General features: G+C 45.9%; 1 protein-coding gene across 2 annotated transcripts in view; it reads right to left on the bottom strand.

The window, feature by feature from the left end:
- Positions 1-2097: 2097 nt before the first annotated feature.
- Positions 2098-25585, bottom strand: part of LOC119390912 (glutathione S-transferase D7) — a 77077-nt gene continuing 53589 nt past the window's right edge. For both annotated transcript variants that reach the window (XM_037658619.2, XM_037658618.2), the window contains exons 4-6: positions 24359-24500; positions 17753-17923; positions 2098-2311 (exon numbers count right to left, since the gene is read on the bottom strand). In XM_037658619.2, the coding sequence (XP_037514547.1) occupies positions 2177-2311; positions 17753-17923; positions 24359-24500 (448 nt within the window). In that variant the 3' untranslated portion in view covers positions 2098-2176. The remainder of the gene's footprint in view (positions 2312-17752; positions 17924-24358; positions 24501-25585) is intronic.

The following is a 25585-nucleotide window of genomic DNA, read 5'->3' as shown; positions in this document are numbered from 1 at the left end:
CTTGAATTGAAAGTGGGGATCATCATGCTGCAGCCGCACATCTTGCTGTTTCGCGCTTAATTGAACCTATTAGGCATGGCATGCCAGATGTTCGTAGATCATTAATATTTATGACAACGTAAATGGGAACACCCCCCCCCCCCCCAGAAAGAAAAGTAAAGTTCAACTCTTTCAAGAACTATCAAGAACGTTTTATCGAAATAACCCTTTGTTCAGTTCGAATCGACCACACGTGCACACACATAATGCCTTATGGAGGCACCCAGGGTGCATGCCTGCTTTGGTCATTTTGACAGGATAGATGGCAGAGCCATTCCTCTGAGTTATGATTCCATTGTGATTGAAAATGGCGGCATTGTAGTTTTCCTAGACATTCATCACATGCTAGGCACAAATGGAAATTTTATAGTAAGAATGGGCAAAAACTTAAAACATTCATGCTTGTTATTCCATGAATGAACTTCGGGTAAGCGCCATGTCAGCAACGCATTAGATATATATAAGGACAGAACCAGGACCGTTCGATCGGTGACACCACTTACCTCACTTGCCTTGTTGGTGTTATCGCTACCGTGTTGCGGTTTTCTTTCGCAGCGTCGAGCCTTTCATGAGGGAAGGCTGCAATATCTTAAATCGCCACTTTGCTGGCTCTGTTGAGCTCGAGAGCTGAACGTGCCAAAAGTTTGTTTCTTAAATTCAAAATCTGTCTTCTTAAATGAAAGCGTACGTTTAGAGAGCATCCGTCGATATAGTTGACCCGCGCATTTTGTACACAAGTACACCGCTTCTTATTCTTTTTTCCTCGTTTCATTTTATTCAATCCTGCCCATCTGCAGAAACCGGAATATATATACAGCGCACTTACAGGCTGCTCATTTTTAAAAGTATTTACAATGTGTCCCATCTCGCTACAAATAGATGTACTAGAACGTGGTATCAGGGGCCAACATCGACCTGTCCTATATGCGGGCAAAAGGGGACGCGCTACTCTGAGACATGATCAGCCTCTGAGCTAGGTCTTGTGTGCCATACGACCACCACTTATATTCATATAACGGCGAATGACACCGCCAATTCAGCAAGCCTGAGTGCCAACACCAAAAGCGTGGACTTCGTGACAGGCCGTCAAATAATAAAACCTTATATTTAATGCTGATAATCCCTAGCGGTTTACATGACGAACCCCCGATATGATGATGAGGCACGCCGTAATGGAGGGCTCCGATAATATCGACCAGCTGTGGTTGTGTAACGTGCACCTGAATTCTAAGCATACAGGCACCTAGCCTTTCACCTCCATCAAAATGCGACTGGCACGGCCGGGATGTAACACGAGTCTTTAAAAGTATTTTATTTCAACAGCAATTATATGAGGAATTCTGACGCATGTGTGCCGGCGGTGGTGGTGCCGCCATGAGGTTCTGTATGAAGTCTAAATTGATAACGTCTCCCCGCACCTCGTGTGTTCAATGTGCGAGTGAAAGCGTGCGAAGGCTGCGACCGTGGCTCGAGCTGAGATGAAACGAGCCGGCCGTCTCCGTCGCGCGAAATGCGCATTGCGTGGAAGCGGAGACAGACGGGATGCATGGCTTCCGCAGAGACTGCGTACTTTGACTGGCTGGGCGTCGTCGCTCGTGGTCACGCGCGCCGTAGTTTCACAGGGACCAGCAGGCGGCTCATACATTTGTACGTGTTGTGTTCTCGTCGCAACGTTTGCATTGAAGCCGGTCGCATTTCGTTACGCCAGCGTTTTATTGCGTCGCACCAAGTAGCACGCCATAGGAGTTAGCTGCTAGTCTTACTTTGTATAACCTTCCAATTTGTTGCTATCGCGCTCACTGCATCGGCTTTGCGGCGAAACTGACTTTTTTCCTTCTTCCATCGAAGACATGAGCCGTCGTTGTTACAATAGCGTATACTGTGAAACAGCGACCAATCTTATAATCTTTGTTGAATATATTATATGCTTACGAGATTCTGCCAGTTTATCCGTCCTAGCATTCAATGTTTGTAGGCGTCCTGGTGCTGTTATGATGAGACATAAGCGCTTCCATGCGTTCAATGCTGAGGAAGAAACTGTAAGTTCTCTTACGAGATCTAAATAAACTTTATTAGGAACCACTTTCTCAAAAAACAGCAATACATTTTCACGGAAACAGGGCGCAGGGTCATCCCTTCACTGCATGCCGATGCAAGCCCGGAACTGTGCAATGCCTTCTACGTTGATTTCGTTGACCGTGTAGAGTTTTGCCTGCATCCACTCGTACCACGCCTTAACGCTTGGGAAGGATGATAGGTCATAGTTCATCGTCTGCAGGGAAAGAATAAATGCATACACTTATATCTTCTAAAGTCATTTAAAGACCAATGCTTCAGTACCTCTAGAGCAATAGTGTTTGTATGTCCGGGGGGGGGGGGGTGGTATAAAAACGTTAGGAGGGCAGCATACGCAAACGTCGGCGATATTTTGAACAGCTTGAAATTTGTTTTACAGGTGACATACAGTTACAAAGTATATTTGATCCTAACAATTTCGCTAAAGGGTCCAAACCAACTGCTATTAAAGGGTCACTGAAGTTGAACAATGAATCGGTTTAGGTGAATAAAGTGAACGCTGAAAGCACTAATGTCGTTAATTTCACCACCACAGGCTAATTGATAAACCAGAGAATGAAGGTCACAGTTTCATTCTTAAATCTCGCGCCGTAATCTCCACGCGAAGAGTCACAGATTTCGAAGTGTGTTTTTTGTATTTCGGTGACGTTGACTCAACGGAATTCATTCAAACTTGGTATGTTAAGCCTCTGGCCTCTTAGAACACAATCTACTTCATTTTTACCGATTTGAACTACGTAGGCCTTCCGACGCCGTCAATATCTATGACGTCATGGCGATTTGTACGGAAATTTCAATGTGACGTCGCCACCCGCATTTTTTTTTTTTTGCGTTGCGCGTTTTGTCGCTTTCCAAGCGTCTTCTCGCGGTAAGAGTTGTGGTTTTGGTATTGTGAAAGAGTAATTTACTAATACGAAAGAAATCGCTTTCCTCTTTGTTTCCGTTTGAGAAAAAAAAATTATGGCAGCTCCGCGCTAGTGATGCTAAGCCTGAAGGAAGAGTGCAGCTGGGTGGCCTTCCATCTTTCTCGTTACTTTTGTTCTATCTTGCTTCACTTTCGTTATCTTTAGTTTTGTTTCTTGTATCTCTTCTCTGTATGTGTTCCCTTCTATTTCTTTCTTTCTCTCTCTATCGATTCCTTACTCTTTCTCGCTCTTTCTGTATTTATTTCCCTTCCTACCCTTTCTTTTTCTCTCTCTATGCTTCTTTCTCTCTCTCTTTTTGTTGCTTCTCTTTATTTCTGTCTTTCTTTCTCTTTCCGTCTTGCTCTCCGTTTCTTTCTATTCATTCGTGTCTCCTCCTTTCTATCTTTTTACGTCTTTAGTCACTTCATTTCTCTCTATTTTTCTCTTTCGCTCGCTGTCTTTATCTCTCAATCTTTCTTTCTATCTCTTTCTGCTTTTTTTATTTCTGTCCTTGTTTCTATTTTTGTCTTTGCTCGCCATTTGGTGTCTGTTTTTATCTATTTCGCTTTCTTTATAGGTCTTCCTAGCATTTTATGTCTTTGTTCCCTTTATTTCTCTGCTTTTACTTTCCTCTGTCGTTCTATCGCTTTCTTTCTCTCCCTCTCTTTATATCTCTCTTACTCTCTAATTTCTGTGTCTTTCTTCTATCTCCTTCTTTCTCTCTCTTTTTCACGTGTTCCTTTTCGTGTGACACTCGCACCTACTGTACACCGTAGTGGGGCTTCCCCAATAGACCTTTTTCAAGCCCACGAGCGCCACCAACGGGCGCGCAAGCGCTCATGGGAAATGTGTGTACGCCGCAGCAGCCGCCGCGACGAGCGCGCGGGCCTCGCGCTATAGCTTCCCACTTGCGCCGTGCTAGGACTTCTTAGACACACGTGAATTTGGCAAGGTGCAATAGTTTAATGCGCAATTCAATCACGAACTTCAGTGTTTAGCTGTGACGGCCTCGCGACGATTTCCATCTGTCCCACTGTTGGACCAGTTGAGCGGCTCAGAAGCGCCACCTTTTGTATATTTTTTTGGCGCCAGTGCGCTTTACGGCGTAAATGAAAAAAAAAAAAGCTAGGTTGCCTATGAAGTGCAGGAGCGGTCTATGATTCGCGGGTGCATTTGGAATCAACGTCCATCGACACTGCCGACGAGTACAGTGTGAGGTTCTGATATTTAAACAGTACACTAGAAGGTGTAGTCAGCATTTGGGGAAATGAGATACATTCATTGTGTCGCTCGCACCATATATGTAACGAACGATAAGTGCTTACTAACCTTTGTTGGTGCTATAACCACAGATTGGAATAATACTTAGAGCTAAAAAAGAAAGGATCAGTACAAGGAAGGAAATGCACAAACCAGCGCTCACACACAACTGAAAGTTTATTGGACGCGTGAAAAAAAAGCATATATACAAAAATGGGAGTGCGTCACGCGTCTCATAAAGAGGCACATAAAGTCAAACAACCAAGGCGCGTGCTTACAGTCTATTAATAAAGCTGAATTCCTTGTCTTGTCGTTAACGACTGAGAAGGTTGACTGACACAAAGTGTGGCGTTATTTCTGACATGATATGCCTCCGAAATTTCTCGCGCTGTCCGATTAGGTTAATGGTACAAAAATGCTGTGCTTTCGAAGATGGGATTACATTTTCATCACTGACATAGCGATGCGAGATGAGACGGCTCCATTCAGTGAATTTCGATGCTCGCTGAGGCGCGTGATAATACATCGACCATTCTGACCGATGTACATGTGGCCACAAGAAAGTGAAATTTGCGGTTAACTCCTACACAATTTATAAAACAATTGGCACGCCTCTGACCGCGTTTTTCTTTGCCCACCGCAGGCCCCTGCGACCTTAATGCCACAACCTTCACCCCCACATCGCTTTCCTACGTCCTTCAGGCCATGCGACTTCTTATACATATGTGGAATAACTGCAATATTTCTAGTTTCTTCATTATTTACGAATGGAGGATGTCCGTGTTAATCTTTCTTTGCCATGCGAACAGATTTTCGCGAACCGATACAACGATACGCAGGATATAGCTCCTCTTTGATCACTTTGCAGCTGGAAACTACTGCTCATCTTATGCGCGCAAACTTTTTCCCAATGCCGTGCGTAATCATGGCATCACAATTCCTCGTTCAACAATATTCGGATGCACTGACGCGAAATTAAACACCGATTTCGCTGAACGCGGGCTATACTTCCCGGAAACATGCTCCGCAGTGAAACGTAAAAGCATGTATCAAGAAACTGCAAATTATCAAAGTAAGGCATCTCGCAAGTGAATTGTAGTCCCTTCCCTTTTCCTTTAAACACGTTTAGAATGTGCTCACTCCTTTTTACAGTGCCTGACTTTTCAATTAAAATCAAATAAACATCTGTATACCTGAACACGGTAACACCTCTCTACAGTTTGGTTACACCCGATCACGAGCCGCTATGGCATTCAATGGCATAGCGGCTTGTGAACAAGTAATCATTGAGCAAATACGAATTCGGTGTTCCAGCTCACATTGCTCACGATAGCACGTTTTGACTGCAAGTATCTGCATGTGAAAACTCGCATGCCGTTCAACTGCTACATCCGGTATACGCCTAGTGCGCGCCGACGGAAGCGCCATAGGCGGCGAACTCAATCATTGCTCTCGGGAAAGCAAGCAGACGGCCGCGGTGGTTTCCTACGTCGTTGTACGTGTGTTTCCGCGTTGTTCACGTTTCCGTAGTGAAATAAGCAACGTTCGTCGTATGTGTGGTGGCCGAAACTTCAAGGGATGTCGAATAACAATTGCTGTGGAGTGCTCAAAAACCTACAAAAACGCGCCCGGAACACGGTTTTACTCACTTACCGCAAGGCTTCCTGAGCAAGAGCGACGGAAGCAATGGATCGCCGCTGTTCATTGGCAAAGACGAGCCGCTTCGTCATTTGTGCGAGTTAACACGTCGCTTCTTGTTCTAATGCTTTCGTTCTGCCATATCGGTGCTCGCTGGATGCACTCGATCATGTTGACACTGGTAGACGACCAACGTTATCAGCCAGAGTATGCGTTGGTTCGGTTCGACCGCCGTGCAGGGCACTTCGCTCAAACGTTCTATATTTCAGAAGTGTTGTAGTTCGGGCGAGTTGGTCATCCATGAACTTAGCTTGTACTAGCGCGGTACATGTACCGCGCTATTACAAGCTGAGTTCTATATTTATTATTTACAGAAACAGAAATGCAGCAATGGTTGACTTCAGAAAGAACAAGAAGTGATTGAGACGTCACCTTTGTAAACAAAACAAAGCGGATGATCACCACGAGCTGCACCTAATAGCTGGATCTTGTTACGCTGGTCTGCGCGACGCACCTTTGATATTCACCGGCATGACGATTCACTCCACGCGGACGTTTGTTCTCCTCCGCAGTCGGTCATCACATGTCTTTTCGGCGACCCTCTTCAAAACTTGTCACTGTCATCTCTTGATACTTAACTCACAGCACTAGATCATCAAACAACACGTCTTCTGCGGTCGAGCGAACGATGCTATCACTAGAACGACATAACTTCATCGCCGACTAACTCCTCACTGTCTGACTCTGACCCCGCGCGCTTGCCGCGCTTGCATCAATTGCCTGTATCGGCTCGCGCCTGGGTTCAGGAAAGTGCGTATGATTCGTCTCTGCGTAGCACAGCGAAAGCTAGGGAAAGGGCGAGATCCTCTCACCGATTCGTCTGCGGAATCAGACGGCGCCGCTGGCTCGGCTAGCTCGGCTTTAGGGATGGTAAAATCGATGAACGATTAATCGATTAAAGGTCCACAATTAATCGATTAATCATAATCGATTTGTGCCTTTCGATTAATCAGATTAATTGATTAAAACTATTCGATTAATCTATTACGGCATCCCCCACTCCCGCCCCCAACCTCGCCCCTTGGCCGGAGCGCATGACTGCGAGGCGCGCTATCCTGAGACGCAGACCCTGAACGCTATCCTTAGACGCAGGAAGTTGCAAAGCCGAATACAACTACTTTTTCTGGTTCTCTTTGAGATGCCGTCGATCACGCACTTCTACGCAATTGCGTTGCACTGGAGTACGATCCGATAAACTAAATGCCTTCTCAGTTCAAGACATACTATAGTAACCCTGTAGTCGATCCCCGCACCAATCCGAACCTACTTGAGACTTGGCACAGCATGCGAACAGGCCTAGATCATGTGTTTGACGTTGCAATGGAGTGTTCGCCAATTCCTGCAACGTCAGTAGCATCCGAGCACGTTTTTTCGCATGCTGGATGTGTGGCGACCCAAAGGAGGTGTCGGTTGTCGCCCGAGCATCTCGGGCAACTGACATTTCTTCGCTCAGTAGAAAAAAGCATGTGGTTCGAAGCAGCAACCCCATGAAACAAAACAAAAAAGGGGACTGTTGAGAAAGTAAGCAGCATGTGGATTCGCCAACTTTCAAGAGAGAAGTTCTTTCTTTTCTGTAAATTTCATACGTGCCAGCGCATCGTATTGTAGCTTATTTTGTTTCATCGCTGTTTCATCGTGTTGCCGCATAAACGTATGTCTGCTTACATTTGGTAAACGAGTACTTTTCGTCACCTGTAGTGTCAATCGCAACTTTCTTTGTATTTTATTCAACCCTCAGATTTGACTCGTTTCTTGTGTAAGTGCGGCATTGTAATATGCGCTGCTTATTTACTCACTGGTTCTTTGTGCCGTTCTGTTTGACTCTTTAGCAAATAAAATATTGTTTACCAATGAAACAGAGAGAAAATGTATTATAAGGCAGAGAGGGTGGCCTGAGCTAGTACGCCCCTGCCTGCTAGTCTGCACCGGGGAAAACGCAACGGGGCAAAAAGAGTGATGAAGTACGATGATGGGGAGATGATTAGGTAGTCCGTATATACATAATAAGATACATTTGCTAGCGTAAAGAGGACGACGACGCTAGTAACCATATTTTATTTGCTGTATACCAACTAGCCCAACTGTCCGTCTTATAAGGTATATATACCATTTTCATAACTGTTGAGCTAACTTTCCTACGATGCAGTCAGCCCAATTAATGGCAGCTAGTCACTTCTTCAAACAGAGTGTTCAAGCGTGGTTTGCTTGCGCTGGGACGCGGAAAGTGTAAACTCGGCTCTCTTGACACGAACACGCATAATAGACAAACGCCAGCACGTGCAATTACGACCTCGTCTTCTCTTGAAGCACGAAAGTTGCTGCCATTAGTTGAGAGAAAATGTAGTGCAGGAATGCGCACTCGCGAATTGTGAAAAGGCCCTTATAGACCCTTTATGCAATCCGCAACTTTACGCGTCGGTTTCCCGAACGTCTAGCATCCAGTGCATTACTATTGAAGAAGTGACCTTGTAGCACTTAGTAATACTGTATGGTCGCATATTTAGGGAGAAATACAGCTTCCAGCTAGAGGCCCCCGTCTTCTGCTGTGACAAGAAAGGACAGTCGCGCAATTTATGTTGTGATGTCTGGTACACTAGATAGCGCTCACAGTTCAGGATGTACGCACAATTGAAACGGTGTGAGTGGCGCCGTGTTACGGCAAAGATCAGGTGAAACCTGCGGAGTATACTGGCGCAGCTGCTGTTTTTTTCTGGCCGGGAGGCAGAAACTCATGTCACTGTATTCCCCGCAATATTAATTAGAACTATCAGACAATAATGCCAAGGAAAGTATAGAGGATGTTATTTGTAATAATTGGGATATCAATGTGAAGAAAGTAAAGTGGACGAAAAGATAACTTGCCGCCGGCAGGAACCGAACTTGCGACCTTCGAATAACGCGTCCGATGCTCTACCACTGAGCTACGGCGGCGGTCATACCCCGTCCACTTCATAGGGTACACATGTGCATTTAAACCTAGGAGTGTTAGTCAGCGCCGATCACAGTCATGGCGGCGAGTGTGGAACACCCTTTTTCTGCCTTTTGGCGTCACGTAGCAAGTGACCTTTTTTTACGAGCTGGCAGCTGACCAATAATCCCTCGCATACTACCTGAAGGCACCAAGTCTGCCAGAACGAGACCCTCGCTATGAATGAGGGAAAGAAGGTGACTTTTAAGGGCTCGTTTTTCTTTGTCATACACCCTTAACATCCCCTATACTTTACTTCGCATTATTGTCTGTTAGTTCTAATTAACATTGTGTCTAACAAAGAAAAACGAGCCCCTAAAAGTAATTCGAAAATCGCAGGTTCGGTCCCTTCCGGCGACAACTTATTTTTCCGTCCACTTCACTTTCTTCAGATTTATATCCCAATTATTACAAATAACACCCCCTATACTTTTTCTTGGCAATATTGTCTCTTAGTTCTAATTTATATTGTGTCTAACAAAGAAAAAAAGCCCCTAAATGTCATCTTCTTTCCTTCTATTTCCCGCACTTGCCTGTACGGATGATCTGTTTGAGGCCAGTATATTTCTGTGTAATCTCTGCATAGGTGACCTCAAGAAAAAGATCGCGTCAGTCGGCAATTATAGTATTATGTAGGGCTTCCACAATATCTAACCAACAAACCGAGAAAAGATGACTTGCTTACTAGAGCGAGCGTCTTATTTAATTTCTCCTCGTCTTTCTTTTACCTTTCTCGGGATTTCCTCACCCTCCGCCACACTGCATGTTTCAACTGCGACTTTCCAACCAGTGTGGTCCCCTAACGCGCCTCCGGTTTCGATGAGCTCGAGTAGGCAGGCTTCGAGAAAATGCGACCTGCTGCCGAATAGTCCAGGGATGATAGCCACAGATGCTTGAATCCTCGACATCAACCAACGACGACGGGTCCCTTGTGTCCAGTGTGCGAAAGTGTGAATTTTCGCACACTGCACACAAGGCGCCCGTCGTCGACACTTTCGAAAGTGGGAATTTTGGATCGTCAGCGCGTCTAATGAAAAGATTTGGGCCCATATTAAACACGGACGATGCCTCTCAAACAAAGATATATCGGTTTTAAAGCACCCATTAAAAATGTCGATTAATCGATTAAAAGATTCCACCGAAAGCAATTCATCGATTAAAGGCTAAATCGATTAACGATTAATCGATTAAAAATTTTAATCGACCATCCCTACTCGGCTTTGCTTTCTCGAATATCCCGATCTTTCGCGTTCGTTGGCTGTGTCGGTGGCGCCTTCTGCGGAGAGGGTAAGAGGCGCGCGGGCGCGCTCCCGGCGCCTTTTTATACTTGTTTTTTCGAGGCGCGCGCTCTGTCGCGCACGAACCGTTGGCGCCAGGCTTTCATGCCGTCGTTCGAAATCGGCGACGTGCGCTTAGTTAAGCGCTCGTTCGTGACAAACATCGTGCACAAGTCCACTTCGTAGAGGCCCGCGCCTTTCCTGCAGCTGTTAGTGCAGAATTAGTTGGCTGGCACCCGCACGAAGGGGAAATAGCAGCCGCGAACTTCATTCATCTCCTCACAGCAAAGCTGTACAAAGCGCTGTCGTCTGCTCGGCTTCCCGCACGTACTGTCGGCGGCGCCCGCTAGGTGGCTATCAGTGGCGCCTCTATAGGCTGTGCACGAGGCGTATACATCCGCTCGGTAGTACCTACACTGACTGCATCATTCCTTTCGCATTTCATGCGTAGAGATACATGCAGGTGCGTTCAGACATGTGTAGTATTTAGGATTTAATAATAGTCAACCAGCGGCGACGCGTTTTTTTTTTTCGTTCGGTGCTCCCACGGCGCCAACGAGCAGCGAGCGACGGAACAACCGGCGTACTCGCCGTACACACTTTTCCCGTAGTGCTTCGCGCGCCCGCGGGAGGTTCTGGGATTGCTTGAAAAAGGTCTATTCCCGTGACACATAGCCACCTGAGGAGCTTTGCGCTTCTCTGTGAAGAGAATGAACAAAGCGCGTGCCGGTTCAAGATCATCATACTTTCTTTATAACGGAGCACAAGTTAGCGACAGTCTTAAAAGGTTCCCTGTTAAACCACTTCATTGGCAGCTACCATTCTATACTGGGTAATCACATAAATACAGCGTAGCTGAAGTAAATAACAAAATACAGCAATTCACAAAATTTCACCCAAGAATTTCACATAATGTTCTAAAAATTTTCTTTGGGCCTAATCAGACACGCGTACAGAGCGAAAGAAAGGTGAGGATGGCTGCGAAAATTCGCAGTTCTGCGCACTGTCAACTAGTGTTTTAACGCTTTCAGAGATGTATGTGATGCGCTTAGAATCGTTGGGCTACTATCAAGCCGCTTCCTCACTCACGTGCATGTAAACACGAGTGTATAACGAGTGTTAACTCGAATGTAAACTCGAGTGATTACCTTAGGCAATCAAAAAAGACAGTGCTAAGTGAAGGGTGAAGCGAGTCTGTTGCCAACACGAGTTTTATATGGCATTACTATATGAGTTTACAAGCCGAGGTTTATGCGGAAGCTTTATATGGCTAGACAGTTTGACCCTTCGTGTGCAGCTATGTGCAACACAAATTGAGAAAACACCACTACTAACCACTGGTCCACTAAAAATTCAGCATTGCGAACAAAACGCCTAGCGCATACGGCAAGCCAGCAAAGAGGACGCATGTCATGGCAAAAAGCCGCATGCTGCTCAAATGCAAAAAATTTAAAGGCTGATAATTGGTAGTGTTTAACGTCCCAAAACCCCAATATGATTATGAGCGACGTCATAGCGGAGTGCTCCGGAAATGCAGACCACCTGGGGTTCTTTAACGTGCACCTAAATCTAAGCACACGGGCATCTAGCATTTTCGCCTCCATCGAAAATGCAGCCGCTGCGGCGGGGATTCGCTGTCGCGATCTTTGGTCGTCGAAAATTCGGGTCCAAAAGTTTAAAGAAGCACTCGCTACAGTCACAAGGGAATTTCTGGACAGACATTTCGGATTTAGCTTCAGGGTGTGCGATCGGCTGTGGTTCGTAATTCCGTATCACCTCTGTGCCGTGTGCTAAATAACTTCGCTGGTCATCCACCTTCACAGAGTCGAATGTCTCCCTAAATTTTAGGGGCGAAGCACCTTAGGGTCTCGGCGTGTCGGCGTGCATCGTCGTCTGCTGTCGCGGCGTGCATCGTCGTCGGTCCGTTTGCTTGAGCGCAAGAGAGCGGGGGGGGGGGGGGGGGGGGATTCCTAAAGGGAAGAAGGAAATGAAAATGGAAATTTGGTGTGGAGTGCACAATAACTGTCTCTCAAGTGAGGACACCTCAACCGATACACTGACGGGGGATTGGGCATTAAAGGGACAGTGAGAGTGAAAAGAGTATGGTAAAAGAAGAAAAAGAAAGGTATGAGTGGAAAAAAACAGTGAGGGGGTGGGGGGGGGGGCAGGAGAACGGGCGTCCGAGTCACCGTGGTGAGCGGCTAGAAAATTCGTTCGACTAGGTCGGCATCCTCGAGAAAAGCGAGTAGGGCCGCAAGGGCTGATCGGCGACGGTGCACGTGGCCGGTGGGATGGAGCAAGTCCTGTAGGGTCGCACACGGCAGTCCGACGAGGCGGTACTTCATGGCAAGCCGCTTCCGCGCAGTGTTGAGAGAAGGACAGTCAAACAATAGGTGGCACAGGGTTTCGATCGCGCCGCAATCGGTGCAGTTCGGTGCAGCGGCGCCCCGAAGACGATGCCTGCGTTCCGCGGGCCACACAGAACCGGTCCTCAGGGCAAGAAGAAGCGCGCGCTCGCGGCGAGTGAAACCAGTGGCTGGGATGGGAGGAGGGGGGTGTCCGGCGGCGACCCGTGCGTCAGGATGCTCGCGCACCAGCTCCCGGCGAAGGTTGTTGCGTGCCGAGTCGAACGAACTGGCGTAATCCATCAGCGAAGTCTCGGCGGAGTGTGCTCGTTTTGCGAGTTCGTCTGCAGCTTCGTTGCCCGCGATGCCGACGTGTGAAGGGAGCCACTGAAGGACCACATCACAGCCTCGTTCCTGGAGGGCCAGCAGGCTGAGAGCGGCACGCTGAGCAAGAAGGGGGCCTCGTTCTTCCCTCGCGAGCTGGCGGAGGGCAGGTTTCGAGTCGCAGAAGACTGCTGCGCTCGTGACGGCCGGCGAATTGCGCAGGAGGTCTGCAGCCAGCTGGAGCCCGACTAGCTCAGCTGTTGTTGAGGATGCACAGTATCGCAAGCGGCACTGTCGTTCCGAGCTGAGCTGAGGGGCTATGCAGGCGGCCGTGGCTGAGCGATCCTGCAGGACGGACCCATCGGTGAACACCTGCGTCCTCCCGGCCAGGTCCTCATACATCCGCGCCGCGGCCTCCTGAGCAATGACACTGATGGGGGTGTGGCGTTTGGATCGAATGCCCGGCAGGTGCAAGTTCACTCGAAGGGGCACTCGACGGTGAGGGAGTGGCCAGCGCGAAAGGCGTGCGGGGTCGTCAGCCACAACACCGTCGTACACGTCGATAAGTTGGCCGACACGTGAGTTTGGCACAGCACGTAACCGCGAGAGGAGGCGCCACCGCCTCAGCGCGCGCCGTGTGGCGAGAGAGAGCGAACGGCGCGCTTTTTCCTGAGGGAGACACCGGCGCACACTGCATGCTTCGCCCCTCCCATGTTTCAGGTTAGTGAAGCCGAATACCCTGGCCTATATGCCCCTTCGCCACAAATTTTTTCGTCTTTTTGATGCATGATCAAAGATATTCTTTGTTGTAAAATCTTAAACGTTGAGTATGCGCAGGGTTTCAGATAAATTTGCAATAGTAGAATGCGTATTGTGGGGTGCCATTTTGCTAAGAGCTCTTGTCTTTTTTGAGTGTAAAGAACAGTGTTGACAAATGAGTCCTGTATTTTCAACTATAGATCGCTATGCAGTAATTGTCACAGTGAATAAATGCGTAATACATTCTGATAAGACGGTAGAGAGGAAAATTGTTTTTCTTTTTGTTTTTTGTATTTTACTGTCGCTTACCTAATAAGCGCTTTCACGTACATCACGTTTCCATCTGCTATTCAATGATGTGAAAGAATGTGAATTTCCTCTGTGAAATATTCAGAAGAGATTAAATTATTTTCTGAAGCAAGCAACAACCGAGCGCAACCACAATCACTAGTGTAACATTTAATTCCGTTAGTGGCTTAGCATAATATATGAGTTCATCTAGAAGTAAATCACAATGGAAGAACTACATATGTATTAACATACGATATCATTATAAGTAATTTTTTACATTGTATTAATTGAAGACACTGCTCCTCTTACGCAGCTTGTGGAAGCCACATTTTTTAACTGCTCAATATTCTTTTCCCCTTTTTTGCCTTGAGTTATATGTATTGGTATGTGATAATTGTGGCCACCGCTAGTACTCCTTTAGCAGCATCGGCGCCGTTGTCATGGCATTTCATTGCAAAACGTATTCTCACACAACACTATTGTGTCATTATTAAGGAAAACCAGGAGATAACGTAGCCAAGGAACGTATGGGGAACGTTAATTGCACTGTTTCAAGTGTAACGTAACGTAATTGTGATACAGATGTGAAGAAAGTAAAGTGGGCGAAAAGACAACTTGCTGCCGGCAGATAGTGAACCTGCGACCTTCGGATTCATTATCTGCTGGTTTTCATTCAGGCTGTGTCACATAAAGAAGCGAGCCTCGGAAAACTCCTTTACTTCATCGTGTCATCATATGACACAGTACAAATTACGAAGTTAGCTTATTTTGCAACAGCCACGCGAGTATGTCACTTGTTGTCATTTCAGTACTTATTCTAAGCTTATTAAGTTACGTCGCTTGAGAAACGGAAATTGTGATTCGGCCGTTCGGTGCTCCAAGAGACGTCGTAAGAGGTACTTTGTGGTAAACACTACATCGGTCGTACAGGAAGGTGTTTAAATGGCCACTTAACAGGGCATGCTTATATTGTGAAGAATAACCGGGATAGCCACTTGTTTGTTCACTGTAACGATTGTGGCTGCGCTACAATCTTTGGTCGCTGTGTGATTTCGGCAAAGCACGAAGATAAAGATGTGCGGCTCAGCCAACCTTCAAAAATGGTCAAAGCTGCGTTAGCACAGAGTCTATTTGTTGGTTAGCTGTGAAGACGGCTTTCTTGGATGCTCGACGACTGGCTCTATATATGTTATCCAAACCAGTATAACTGCACGCCCAGCATGAGGCAGTTCGATAATAATTGATTTAGCTCGTACTGCTAGATACAGTTATATACAAATTGCAACTACATAGCTCTATTTTGCTGATTATCTTCGGTAATGCTCCACATTAGAAAAGTAGGAGTTACCAATTATTTCTGTCAGTGTCTGACATTGCACGTGAAACAGCACTCAATAGAGATGCCTGAAGCGTGAACACTTGACAGAAATTTCTCTGGTTGGGTAAGAAGCTACGCTATATAATACATGTCGCGTACGAAGAAGCGTTGTTACTTAAAGACTGAAACACGATTATTTCGGTACGAGCACGGTCCTTTCTGCAGGGGTGTCTGTGGGAGACGCTAGTATATATATTGTGAGACAACGTTCAGACCTTCTTCAGCATTCTTCATACTCGTCATCTTCTCACCTGTAAATAGTTATCACCACCGCTTGGGTCTGAGCAGTGGGGCTCAGGCTCAAGCGGTGATGATAAGTATTTACAGGTGAGAAGATGACGAGTATGAAGAATGCTCACAATATATATATATATATATATATATATATATATATATATATATATATATATATATATATATATATATATATATATATATATATATATATATATAAGGAATGAAGAAAGAAACTACGACTTTCGTTGATTCGGCACTGTATATTTTCACTAACGTTTCGTCTGGTGGACCAGGCTTTGTCAAAGTCAAAGTCTGGTCCACCAGACGAAACGTTAGTGAAAATAGTTTTTCTTCATTCCTTATTCTATCGGGGTCCGCGTGATTCTTTTCCCACTACTATATATATATATATATATATATATATATATATATATATATATATATATATATATACATATATATATATATATATATACCACGACAACAAAGGGGTTCTTGGTCCGGTGAAATATTCACAGGAACATCAAACCGACGCGCGTGCGAAGCAATTTTTATTTACGTTTCGCTCGGGGTCCGAGCTTCATCAGAATATAAATATGTTATCCAAATATGACTAAGCCACTAAAGGCCGCCGTGTTACTTTCATGCGACAAGACGAAGGTCTTTAAAATAAACGCTTGGTAGCGCCCCTCTGAGAAGGCTGATATTCCATAGTGTCACCGGCGCATGTGCCACGACCGAAAATTCCACGAGAAGTTCATTACGGTGATTGGTGCAGAGGTCAACGATGCGAATATTGCGGGTGGTCTAACCATACTTTCTCTTTGCTGTCTAATTCGGTTAGAGAGTAAGCACTCAACAAACATTTAGAAGCAAAGTGGCCAAAAGAACATATATATATGTAGCTACAATTGCCTTACGACTCGTGATGCAGAACTATCGATAGTACTATCGATACTATCGATGGTAAAAAATACTATCGATAGCTCTATCGATAGTAAGTACTATCGATTGTATAAAATGAACGGCGTGAACTCATGGCAGCATAAACTTGGTTCCCCGCGCGCGTGGTACACAGTAGAGCCGGAGGAGCAGGCTGAAGGGCAAGAAAGTTGACATGCTTGTGTTCTTCAGCAGAGGTCTTCGCTGACATATGATCATAAAGTAAAACTGTTCAGCTGTAGTGGGAAGGAAGCCGTGACATGCGTTGGAACTGCGCGGCTTCAAATTTTCATTGCATTTTATTATTCCAAAATAAAAAAATGGTCAAGAACTAAGTTTGTTAAACGTAAGGTGTAACTGGTTGCTCTTGAATATGAATTTATTATTGGACATATTCCGCCATTTTCACTGCAGATACAATTTATTTCTCTCGCCGAAAATTGCTCACAAATTAAGCGAAGCTGATAGTAGGCTATCGCAAATATTTTGGCAATATGGCCAGCCAGCAACATCATCATTATTCGCACCACCAAGGATAGTTTGTCACGTGGCTGTGAGGGTGAAGAATGCTGCAGAAAGACTGGGAAATACAAAGCTCTTTATTTGGGCGAACTTGTGCCCAGAAAATTAAAACTCAACGTAGAAGCGATACAGGCTGCACACTGATAGCGGCGAGAACAGTCGCCGACCGTCGAGTAATCTGATAATTGGTGGAACGCTTCGTCTTTAAAACATCAGTCATCGAAACTTCCAGCGCTATCGCTGATGTTCGCGTAAGCTCTCGAATAACTTGACTATTCGCGTCCTGCGCGCAATCTTAACAAAATGATCTCAAATAATCGCGAAGCTTTTCAAACATTGCGGCGCGGTCAAACGCTCCGAACAATCTTTCTTGGTGAAACCCGAATATATCAAAACAAAGAAGTAAACACGCGTGCCAGTAATATCGCTAAGTAGTATTCCTGATGGTACTACCGAGTGGACTATCGATAGTTTGTTTACACTATCGATAGTTTAAAAAAAAACTATCGATACTATCGATAGTCCATTTACCGATAGTTTTGCATCACTACTTACGACACTTAATACTGTATTCCTCGTTAGCGTCCCTGATAATCATATCCTGGCTTTAGGACGTAAAACTCCATCAATTATCATTATTATATTTCTCGTTACTCCTAAATCTGTTCTACTAATACTAGTAAGTTTTCCAGCTTTCTGATCAGCGTACTTTGCCACTGCAAGCTACTGACCTCGGGAACTGTGAGGGACTCCATGAGCGCCACGTCGGCCAGCGTCATCTGTGGCCCAGTCAGGAAACGGCTGGGCTTGTCTCTCAGCAGGGCGTCCAAAGAACGTAGGCTGTTGCGGAAGGTATCTTCCTTCTGCTCACTCTTGGGTTCGCCTTTGAGCAGGTAGGAGTACTAAAATGAATTTGCAAGTCATCAGATCAGGCGCTTCGCAGCGTACGACAGTGGACAAAATAAATGTTCGAGAAACTACATGAAGACTAACAACAGAAAATGCACAGTTTACTCTGTAAAAGTTCGAGAAGTAGGCTAATTGAATGAGGGGCGCGGTTTCGTTGTGCTCTACGTTATAATATTGATCGTACAGCAAATGGTCGGTGGAAGCAGATTGCTTTAGTCTGCAAATCATTTCTGGGCGCAGGCACGAACAACGTAAAAATGAAGATCGCGTCATTTCACACAGTGCAGCAGCATTCTTAGCTTCACCTGCACAACTGCAAAATTGAACGATTTTCATGCCTAAAACACTCAGTCTTTCAAGTCTAGAGAATAAATATTCTTCTGAACTTGTGCATGGAGTGGCGCTGTAGACTCAAAATGTAGACGCGAATTGAATAGAACAGGTAGGAAGTGTGTGTGTGTGTGTGTGTGTGTGTGTGTGTGTGTGTGTGTGTGTGTGTGTGTGTGTGTGTGTGTGTGTGTGTGTGTGTGTGTGTGCGCCCGCACATAGCCAGGTTTGTTTTTCGGAGATAGGGAAGCCTTTCTTGTTCTAAACACACTCTTTTCGGACCAATTAGAAATTAAGGAAAATTCACAAAAGAAAACAAACACACAATTACCATCGCACTGAAATTCAATTTCATTCTTCCTCGCACTCAACCACAATGAACATTGTATTGATTCATACTTAGGTTTTTGCAGCGCTCACAAAAAGGGACAAGGGACAGAAGAAGTACTAACGACAAGCGCTGGTTTACTTTTTTGTGTTTTTCGGAATAAAAATTCAGTTAAGAGACAGCGCTTGTCGCCTCTACTTCTTCTGTCCCTTGTGCCTCTTTGTGAGTGCTGCACAAACCTAAGTATGAAAATATCAACTCGCTCAATTTTCTATTGTAAATTGTATTCATTGCCTCCTTTCTGCACTGTGCTTTACATTTTCCCCACATCTTTTCCCTCTTCCTCACCGTCACATTTCTCCTCCTCGCCCTCACACTCCTTTCCCACGCCTTCGCTATGCTATATCATAGAAGGCTATGTTTTGCGCTGCTGGCGTGCCTGGTTAGACGAGTGGTTACGATGCTCGCCTTCGGATCCAGGGCACTCGGGTTCGAATCCCGTCTCGTCAAGAAGTTTATTTAACCAAGAATTTCTTTTCTACACATGTATACTTTTCTCTCTCTCTTTCTTTCTTTCTCTCTCTCCCTGTACTCGTTCTCTCGCCTATCTGAGTTACTGCATCCAACGTTGGACAAATCGGCACAGCGGGAGAGCACGCGCAGGGCGCACATGTTCGGGCAGAGAAGAAGAAGAGGACGAAGAGGCCATGCGCCAGCCAAGTTATTGCGTTGCACGTGCTAGACCATTAATGATGATGATAGTTTATGCGATCGCGTAACCTCATAACTATCAGCATTAAAGCTCTGCTATAAAACACCCCTTCACCGAGTCAAATGCCTTCTCGTAATCTATGAAGGCTATGTATAGGGGTTGGTTGTATTCCGCGCATTTCTCTATCACCTGATTGATAGTATGAATATGGTTGAGAAGTTGTACGAAATCCTGCCTGGTCCCTTGGTTGATTGAACTCTAATGTCGTATTAATTCTGTTAGCAATTACTTTTGTAAATAGCTTGTAGACAACGGACAATAAGCTTATGGGCCTGTAATTTTTCAGGTCCTTGACGTCCCCTTTCTTATGGATCAAGATGATGTTGGCATTCTTCCAAGATTCTGGTATCCTCCTCGTCGAGAGACACTTCGTATACAGGGTGGCCAGTTTTTCTAACATAATCTCTCCACCGTCTTTCAACAGGTCTGATGTTACCTGATCCTCACCAGCTGCTTTGCCTCTTTGCATTCCCTTTAGGGCTTTCTTTACTTCTCCTGTCAATACTGGTGCGCTGTCAGATTCCTCTGCGCTAATGCTGCTTCTTACGTTATCATCCTGACTGTCTCGGCTGCTGTACAGATCTCTGTAGAACTCTTCCGCTACCTCAACTATTCTATCCATATTGTTTGTGACCTTGCCTTCCTTGTCCCTTAATGCGGAGACATCAGCAGTCATGCAGGCACTGCGGAATCAGGGCATCGACGAAGCCTACATAAACATAATGGAAGAAATCTACAGCGGCTCTACGGCCACTATAGTCCTCCATAAAGAAAGCGAGAGAATCCCAATAAAGAAGGGCGTACGGCAGGGAGACACGATCTCTCCAATGTTATTCACCGCGTGTTTACAGGAGGTTTTCAGGGCCCTAGATTGGGAAGAATTAAGGATAAGAGTTAATGGAGAGTATCTCAGTAACCTGCGATTCGCTGATGACATTGCATTGATGAGTAACGCGGGAGACGAATTACAGCTCATGATTACTGAACTGGATACGGAAAGTAGAAGAGTAGGTCTGAAAATTAATATGCATAAAACTAAAGTAATGTGGAACAATCTTGGCAGAGAACAGCGCTTTGCTATAGGTGGAGAGACACTGGAAGTTGTAAAGGAGTACGTCTACTTAGGGCAGGTAGTAACCGCGGAGCCGAACCATGAGAGTGAAATAACTAGAAGAATAAGGATGGGATGGGGCTCATTCGGCAAGCATTCTCAAATCATGAATGGTAATCTACCACTATCCCTCAAGAGAAAGGTATATAACAGCTGCATCTTACCGGTACTTACCTACGGAGCAGAAACCTGGAGACTTACAAGAAGGTTCAACTTAAATTGAGGACGACGCAGCGAGCGATGGAAAGGAAAATGATAGGTGTAACCTTAAGAGACAGGAAGAGAGCAGAGTGGGTCAGGGAACAAACGGGGGTTAAGGACATCATAGTTGAAATCAAGAAGAAGAAATGGATATGGGCCGGGCACGTAGCACGTCGGCAGGATAACCGGTGGTCGTTAAGGGTAACTGACTTTATTCCAAGAGATGGCAAACGCGTGAGGGGGAGACAGAAAATTAGGTGGGTAGATGAGATTAAGAAGTTTGTAGTTATAACGTGGCAGCAGAAAGCACAGGACCGGGTTGATTGGCGGAACATCGGTGAGGCCTTTGCCCTGCAGTGGGCGTAGACAGGCTGATGATGATGATGATGATGATGATAAAACACCCCTTAACAAACGCGTCACCATTTATCGCTTTATGTCTAAGTGGATCTGATATTTTAAGATATAAAATACTGTGTTGAACGGAACGACGTTCCAGGAACTAGTTCCTTTTGGGAGGAACGGAGGAACATCAACTTTCCGTTAAGGATCGGTAGAACAGTAACGGTAACTCGTTACGTTTTCGAAGGAACGGCAAAGGGAACGTTTTTTTAAAACTGTGGTCATACCCAGGTCGTAATTAGGGCTGAAACGCGAGCACTGCGCCAAAAAAAAAACAACAACTAAGAAGTCCTAAAAAAAAAAACCAGCGCGCGGGAGTCGAACCCGCCACCTAGACGCACCGTACGTCCCGAATCTGACACGTTACTGCTGCACCACACCTGAAAGACGAAAGGTGGGTGCTTTTTTCTTTATGGTATAACTACTTGCGGTAGCCAGTATTTTCATTTTTCTCGTTTAGAAACGCAGTTTTCAGTCTCTCCGTGCTCGTGAGAACCTAAGAGAAGGTAGCTAATGTGTTTGTCATGTGCTGCCTGGGATCAGAACTTCTATCTGGCACGTTTTGCTGCAAGAAATATTAGCGTAAACGGAGATGTGTTGCGGCAATCGCACTGACTCGCTAAGCAGTTAGTCATACCTATGTAAAAAACAGTGTGCATCTGACCTGCAAACTGAACACTTAGTTTTCGTCAGCCGTTTGAACATATTTTCTGTCCTTTTTGTTTACGTTCCGCGTACTATACAGCTGCAGTAGTTCATCCTAGCCGAACCGACCGTTAGGCTTAGAGTTGTGCTCCGTGCGCCACGATCGCTGTGATGAACGTAGATATTCAATTACTAAGAATCTAATAACCGCTTAAATGCAGTTTCAATCATACCTGACTCAAGCGAGGCCATATTTGCACCTTCTACTACATGTATCAGAAGCTGAAAACGCCGAGATTGAGCGTTACATTGGCTCACTGTTGCCGGTGACGTGCGGCTCTCAGCGACACGAGCCATATAGAAGGACTGGACTGGCTGCTAGAGTAGGTTGATGTTATTATCAGACTAATACTAACGTCATATTGTGTTGCGAATGATAAGTTCTTTCGATGCAGTTATATGAACTACATTCACGACATTCGATCACACACTTCAGAGAAAGCGCGCGCGCTCGGCAGATGATTGCTTTATAGTGTATACGTACGTCCGTCGTTTACTAAAGTAAAGCTAGATATGTGTAGGGCACAGAATAGAATAATATTTTCAAGATATTCGATAAGTTTTTCTTTTGACTTCTCGCGAGCCATTACCAAATCTTATATGAATTCCACCCAGCGCGCCCAGTTTTTTCCAATGTGCTGCCAGTGTTCCCAGTGCGCAGGCAGACACTGTACAGCATGACCAGTGCCTCCCAGTGCGCTGTAAGACACTGGGCCACACTATACAGTATTCCCAGCGTCTTTCAGCTCACTGGGAGGCACTGGCCGCGCTGTACAGTCTGTCCCAGTGCCTCCCAGCGCGCTGTAGTACACTGGGACACACTGTACAGCGTTTCCAGTGCCACCCAGTGCGCTGAAAGACACTGGGAGGCACTGGAACGCTGTTTTTTTCCGATAGGGAAGGTTCACACCATTGAACAGACGCACGCACTCAGCGCATCATGCAGCACAGGGCAGATGGGCGAGAGCGTGAGGCCCAAATAACTACCGCTCGCCCGTCATCTGAGAACGCTGCATCCTGTTTTGCACTTCAGGGCACCAGCCGGGTGCCCAGGGAAGCATTCGGTGCCAATACCGACCACGTGCGGGAAGCATAGGTCATGTTTTTCAAGCGAAGCTTGTATTGACTGACCTGTGTAGTGGGTGGGGTTCCAAAAAATACTCTTCACCAACAAAAAACCCTGCTTACCCACAGCTGGCGCCAGCGCACCAAAAAAAATAAATAAATAAACAAAACAAACTTTCTTTTCGAGGCCGCGGTTTGAACTGTGGTCCCCGCGGTCTTAAAGCGAGCGTTTTGACGGCGCTGGCTGTGAACACTAGGCCACGTCGCCATGCTCACCCACTTTGAACTGAACTAAAGCATAGGAAAGAGCTCTACCGATTATGCAAAAAAAAAGAACAACAATTGGGAAGCAGTACACTTGCTGTTGGCGCTACATTGCAATATTTTGTTAAAAGGGGCCCTGAAACACTTTTTCAAATAACCATGGAATGGCTTCACTAAAGAAGCTTATTGCCTCCCGAATCAACCGCTGCAAACATTTTTAGGATCCGTTCAGTATGAGTGGAGTTACGAAGATTGCTTTCTCTCTTTCCTCGACGCGACGAAAGCGCTGGAAGCTAAGCAGGGAGGGACGGCACGGGGGAAGGAGGTACGTCACGCGCGCCATGAGCACGTTTTCTTTTCTTTTCTTTTTCTTCACACGCGCGCCTTTTCACTGCGATCGGGCGCGCACGCGGACATGTGGCGGCCTTTCACGGCGGCCGCTGTTACTAAAAGAGCGCTGTGCATGGCTACGCTCAAATCAGCCAATAGTGGAACTGTGGACAAACACGCAATGATTTGTGGACTAACGCATCATTTGCCGAGAGAAGAGGGAGCAATGTTTAGCTGACTGAGAATTTATTGCAAATCCCGGCCGCGTGCTGCGCTTAATATTTGACTCGCGTGTTCTCGGGAGCCTCGACTACCGATCGGCAGCGCTTTCTGGCCATGCTCAAAAAGTGTTTCAGGGCCACTTTAAGCCTTTTAGGAGGTATATACCTTTAGAACCTGCCATGTACCGTTGGCACCCCTGGCCGCGAAAACATAACATGCACGCTGCCATGGGCACTCATACAAAAGCAACAGCAGGGCGTCTCATAGAAGACCACTTGAAATTAAAATTAAGCTTTCCGTACTTAGAAACTATTGGATACATTGCATCAAGCAGAACTGTATCAATGGCTGTGTGCGTGGCTCGCCGCAGAACGGAAAGCGCAAAAAAGGAAGATCGAAGATGAGTAAAGAACAGCACAAGCGAAAAAGCAATACCAAGCTTATTCTAGTTCTGTTTGCTATTGGTATTCTATTGTGTGTCTACAGGGCACCGTCATGGTTATCAGCTGCTGAAACAAAAAGTTCAGTCGCCAACAACCAACGTTTTATCTTTGCCCTTACATTCGGTACGTCTGCTCAAACTGAAAAATGCCTGAAGTCAATTTGTACTCTCTTCTGTTTAGTGATGTCTGTCAGAGTTATAAAGGCAGAATTTCACAAGGCACCACTCAAAATCTTGCTGCATAGAAAGAGTCACTCACAAAGTAATCGGCGATGCTGCGATAAAATGTGCCGAGGTCGTAATCCAGAAACTGGTCAATGAGGGCTCTCTTGCGGATGTCCTTGGGGTAGAGTGAGTGGTCGGGCGCATACATGTCAACCAGGTACCGCATAATTGCGCGACTGAAAGAGATAGACCACAGTAACTTCAGGCAATTACAACACATAGAACATACACGAAGTGAACGATCTGGAGTATATTGAATGACGATGCCATCTTGCTAATGCCTCGCGTACTTAGTAAAACCCTCGCCTTATTTGCAGCTTTTGTCGGCTAATTCTTGCTGCCACCTACATGCCCAGCTGTCGACATTGTTTATGCGTGCTGGTAATCAATATATTTTCATTTGGACATTACACTGCAGAGAGCAGGCCGGTTCGAGTGATCGTGGACGTTTTAAAGATTCGCCTAAATCATTCATTACATTTGTTGCTTTTCACCGAAGGGCCTACCTACGTCCGATACATAGGCACGAGTTTTGCATCTGTAATGGCATTTCATGTTGATACTTAGTGTTCGTTTCCAGAAATTCTTATGTACCCGTTCACGGCATTTCTGGACAATCGCATCTCGCGTCATCGCTAGACGGCTGCTCTCCAAGCCGTGAATGAATAAAATGCAGGCAAAAAAGTCATACTTGATAAACGGAACTCGCTATTGAAAAAAAGTTATACATACAAGAGATGCACTCCAGTGATCTGGCGGACGCTACGTCAGTTCCTAGAACATTTGAATATTTGACGACGACGCCCATGAGACCCTGTTTCGCGTTGTAATACAGTTAGATGCCCAAGGGAGCCTGCGCTTCTTGTGACACGATGTTCTTATTTAATCACAACGTTCCATTTGTCGTATGGCAATTTATTATGAAACACTGACGACTTGAACACTCTTGGTGGCGCCGGTAGAACACAGATGCTGATCGTGCGCACAGCAAAAGACGCCAGACTGTTTCTTACTCTTTGTGGAGTTTCAACTAGATCGCGAGTGAGGGAGGGGGAGCGGGAGGCACACGTATATCATGTCTGCCTAGCGTTACCCAGCCATCTCTCGTCAACCTAGCTAGGGAAGGACGTCGTCCCGACGGTGCAGCTGTACCCTCCGCCAATCAGCCTCTTTTCTCCGGAGCCCCTGCGGAGGCAGCATCGCGGACGCGGATGGCCACGCGCCCGACACAGATACCGGCCATGAGCAGGGCTCTATGCCA

The sequence above is a fragment of the Rhipicephalus sanguineus genome, chromosome 4, assembly GCF_013339695.2.
Source record: "Rhipicephalus sanguineus isolate Rsan-2018 chromosome 4, BIME_Rsan_1.4, whole genome shotgun sequence".
Taxonomy (NCBI): Eukaryota; Metazoa; Arthropoda; class Arachnida; order Ixodida; family Ixodidae; genus Rhipicephalus; species Rhipicephalus sanguineus.
The sequence above is the reverse complement of the archived record's forward strand: the minus strand, read 5'-3'. Positions and strand labels throughout refer to the sequence as shown.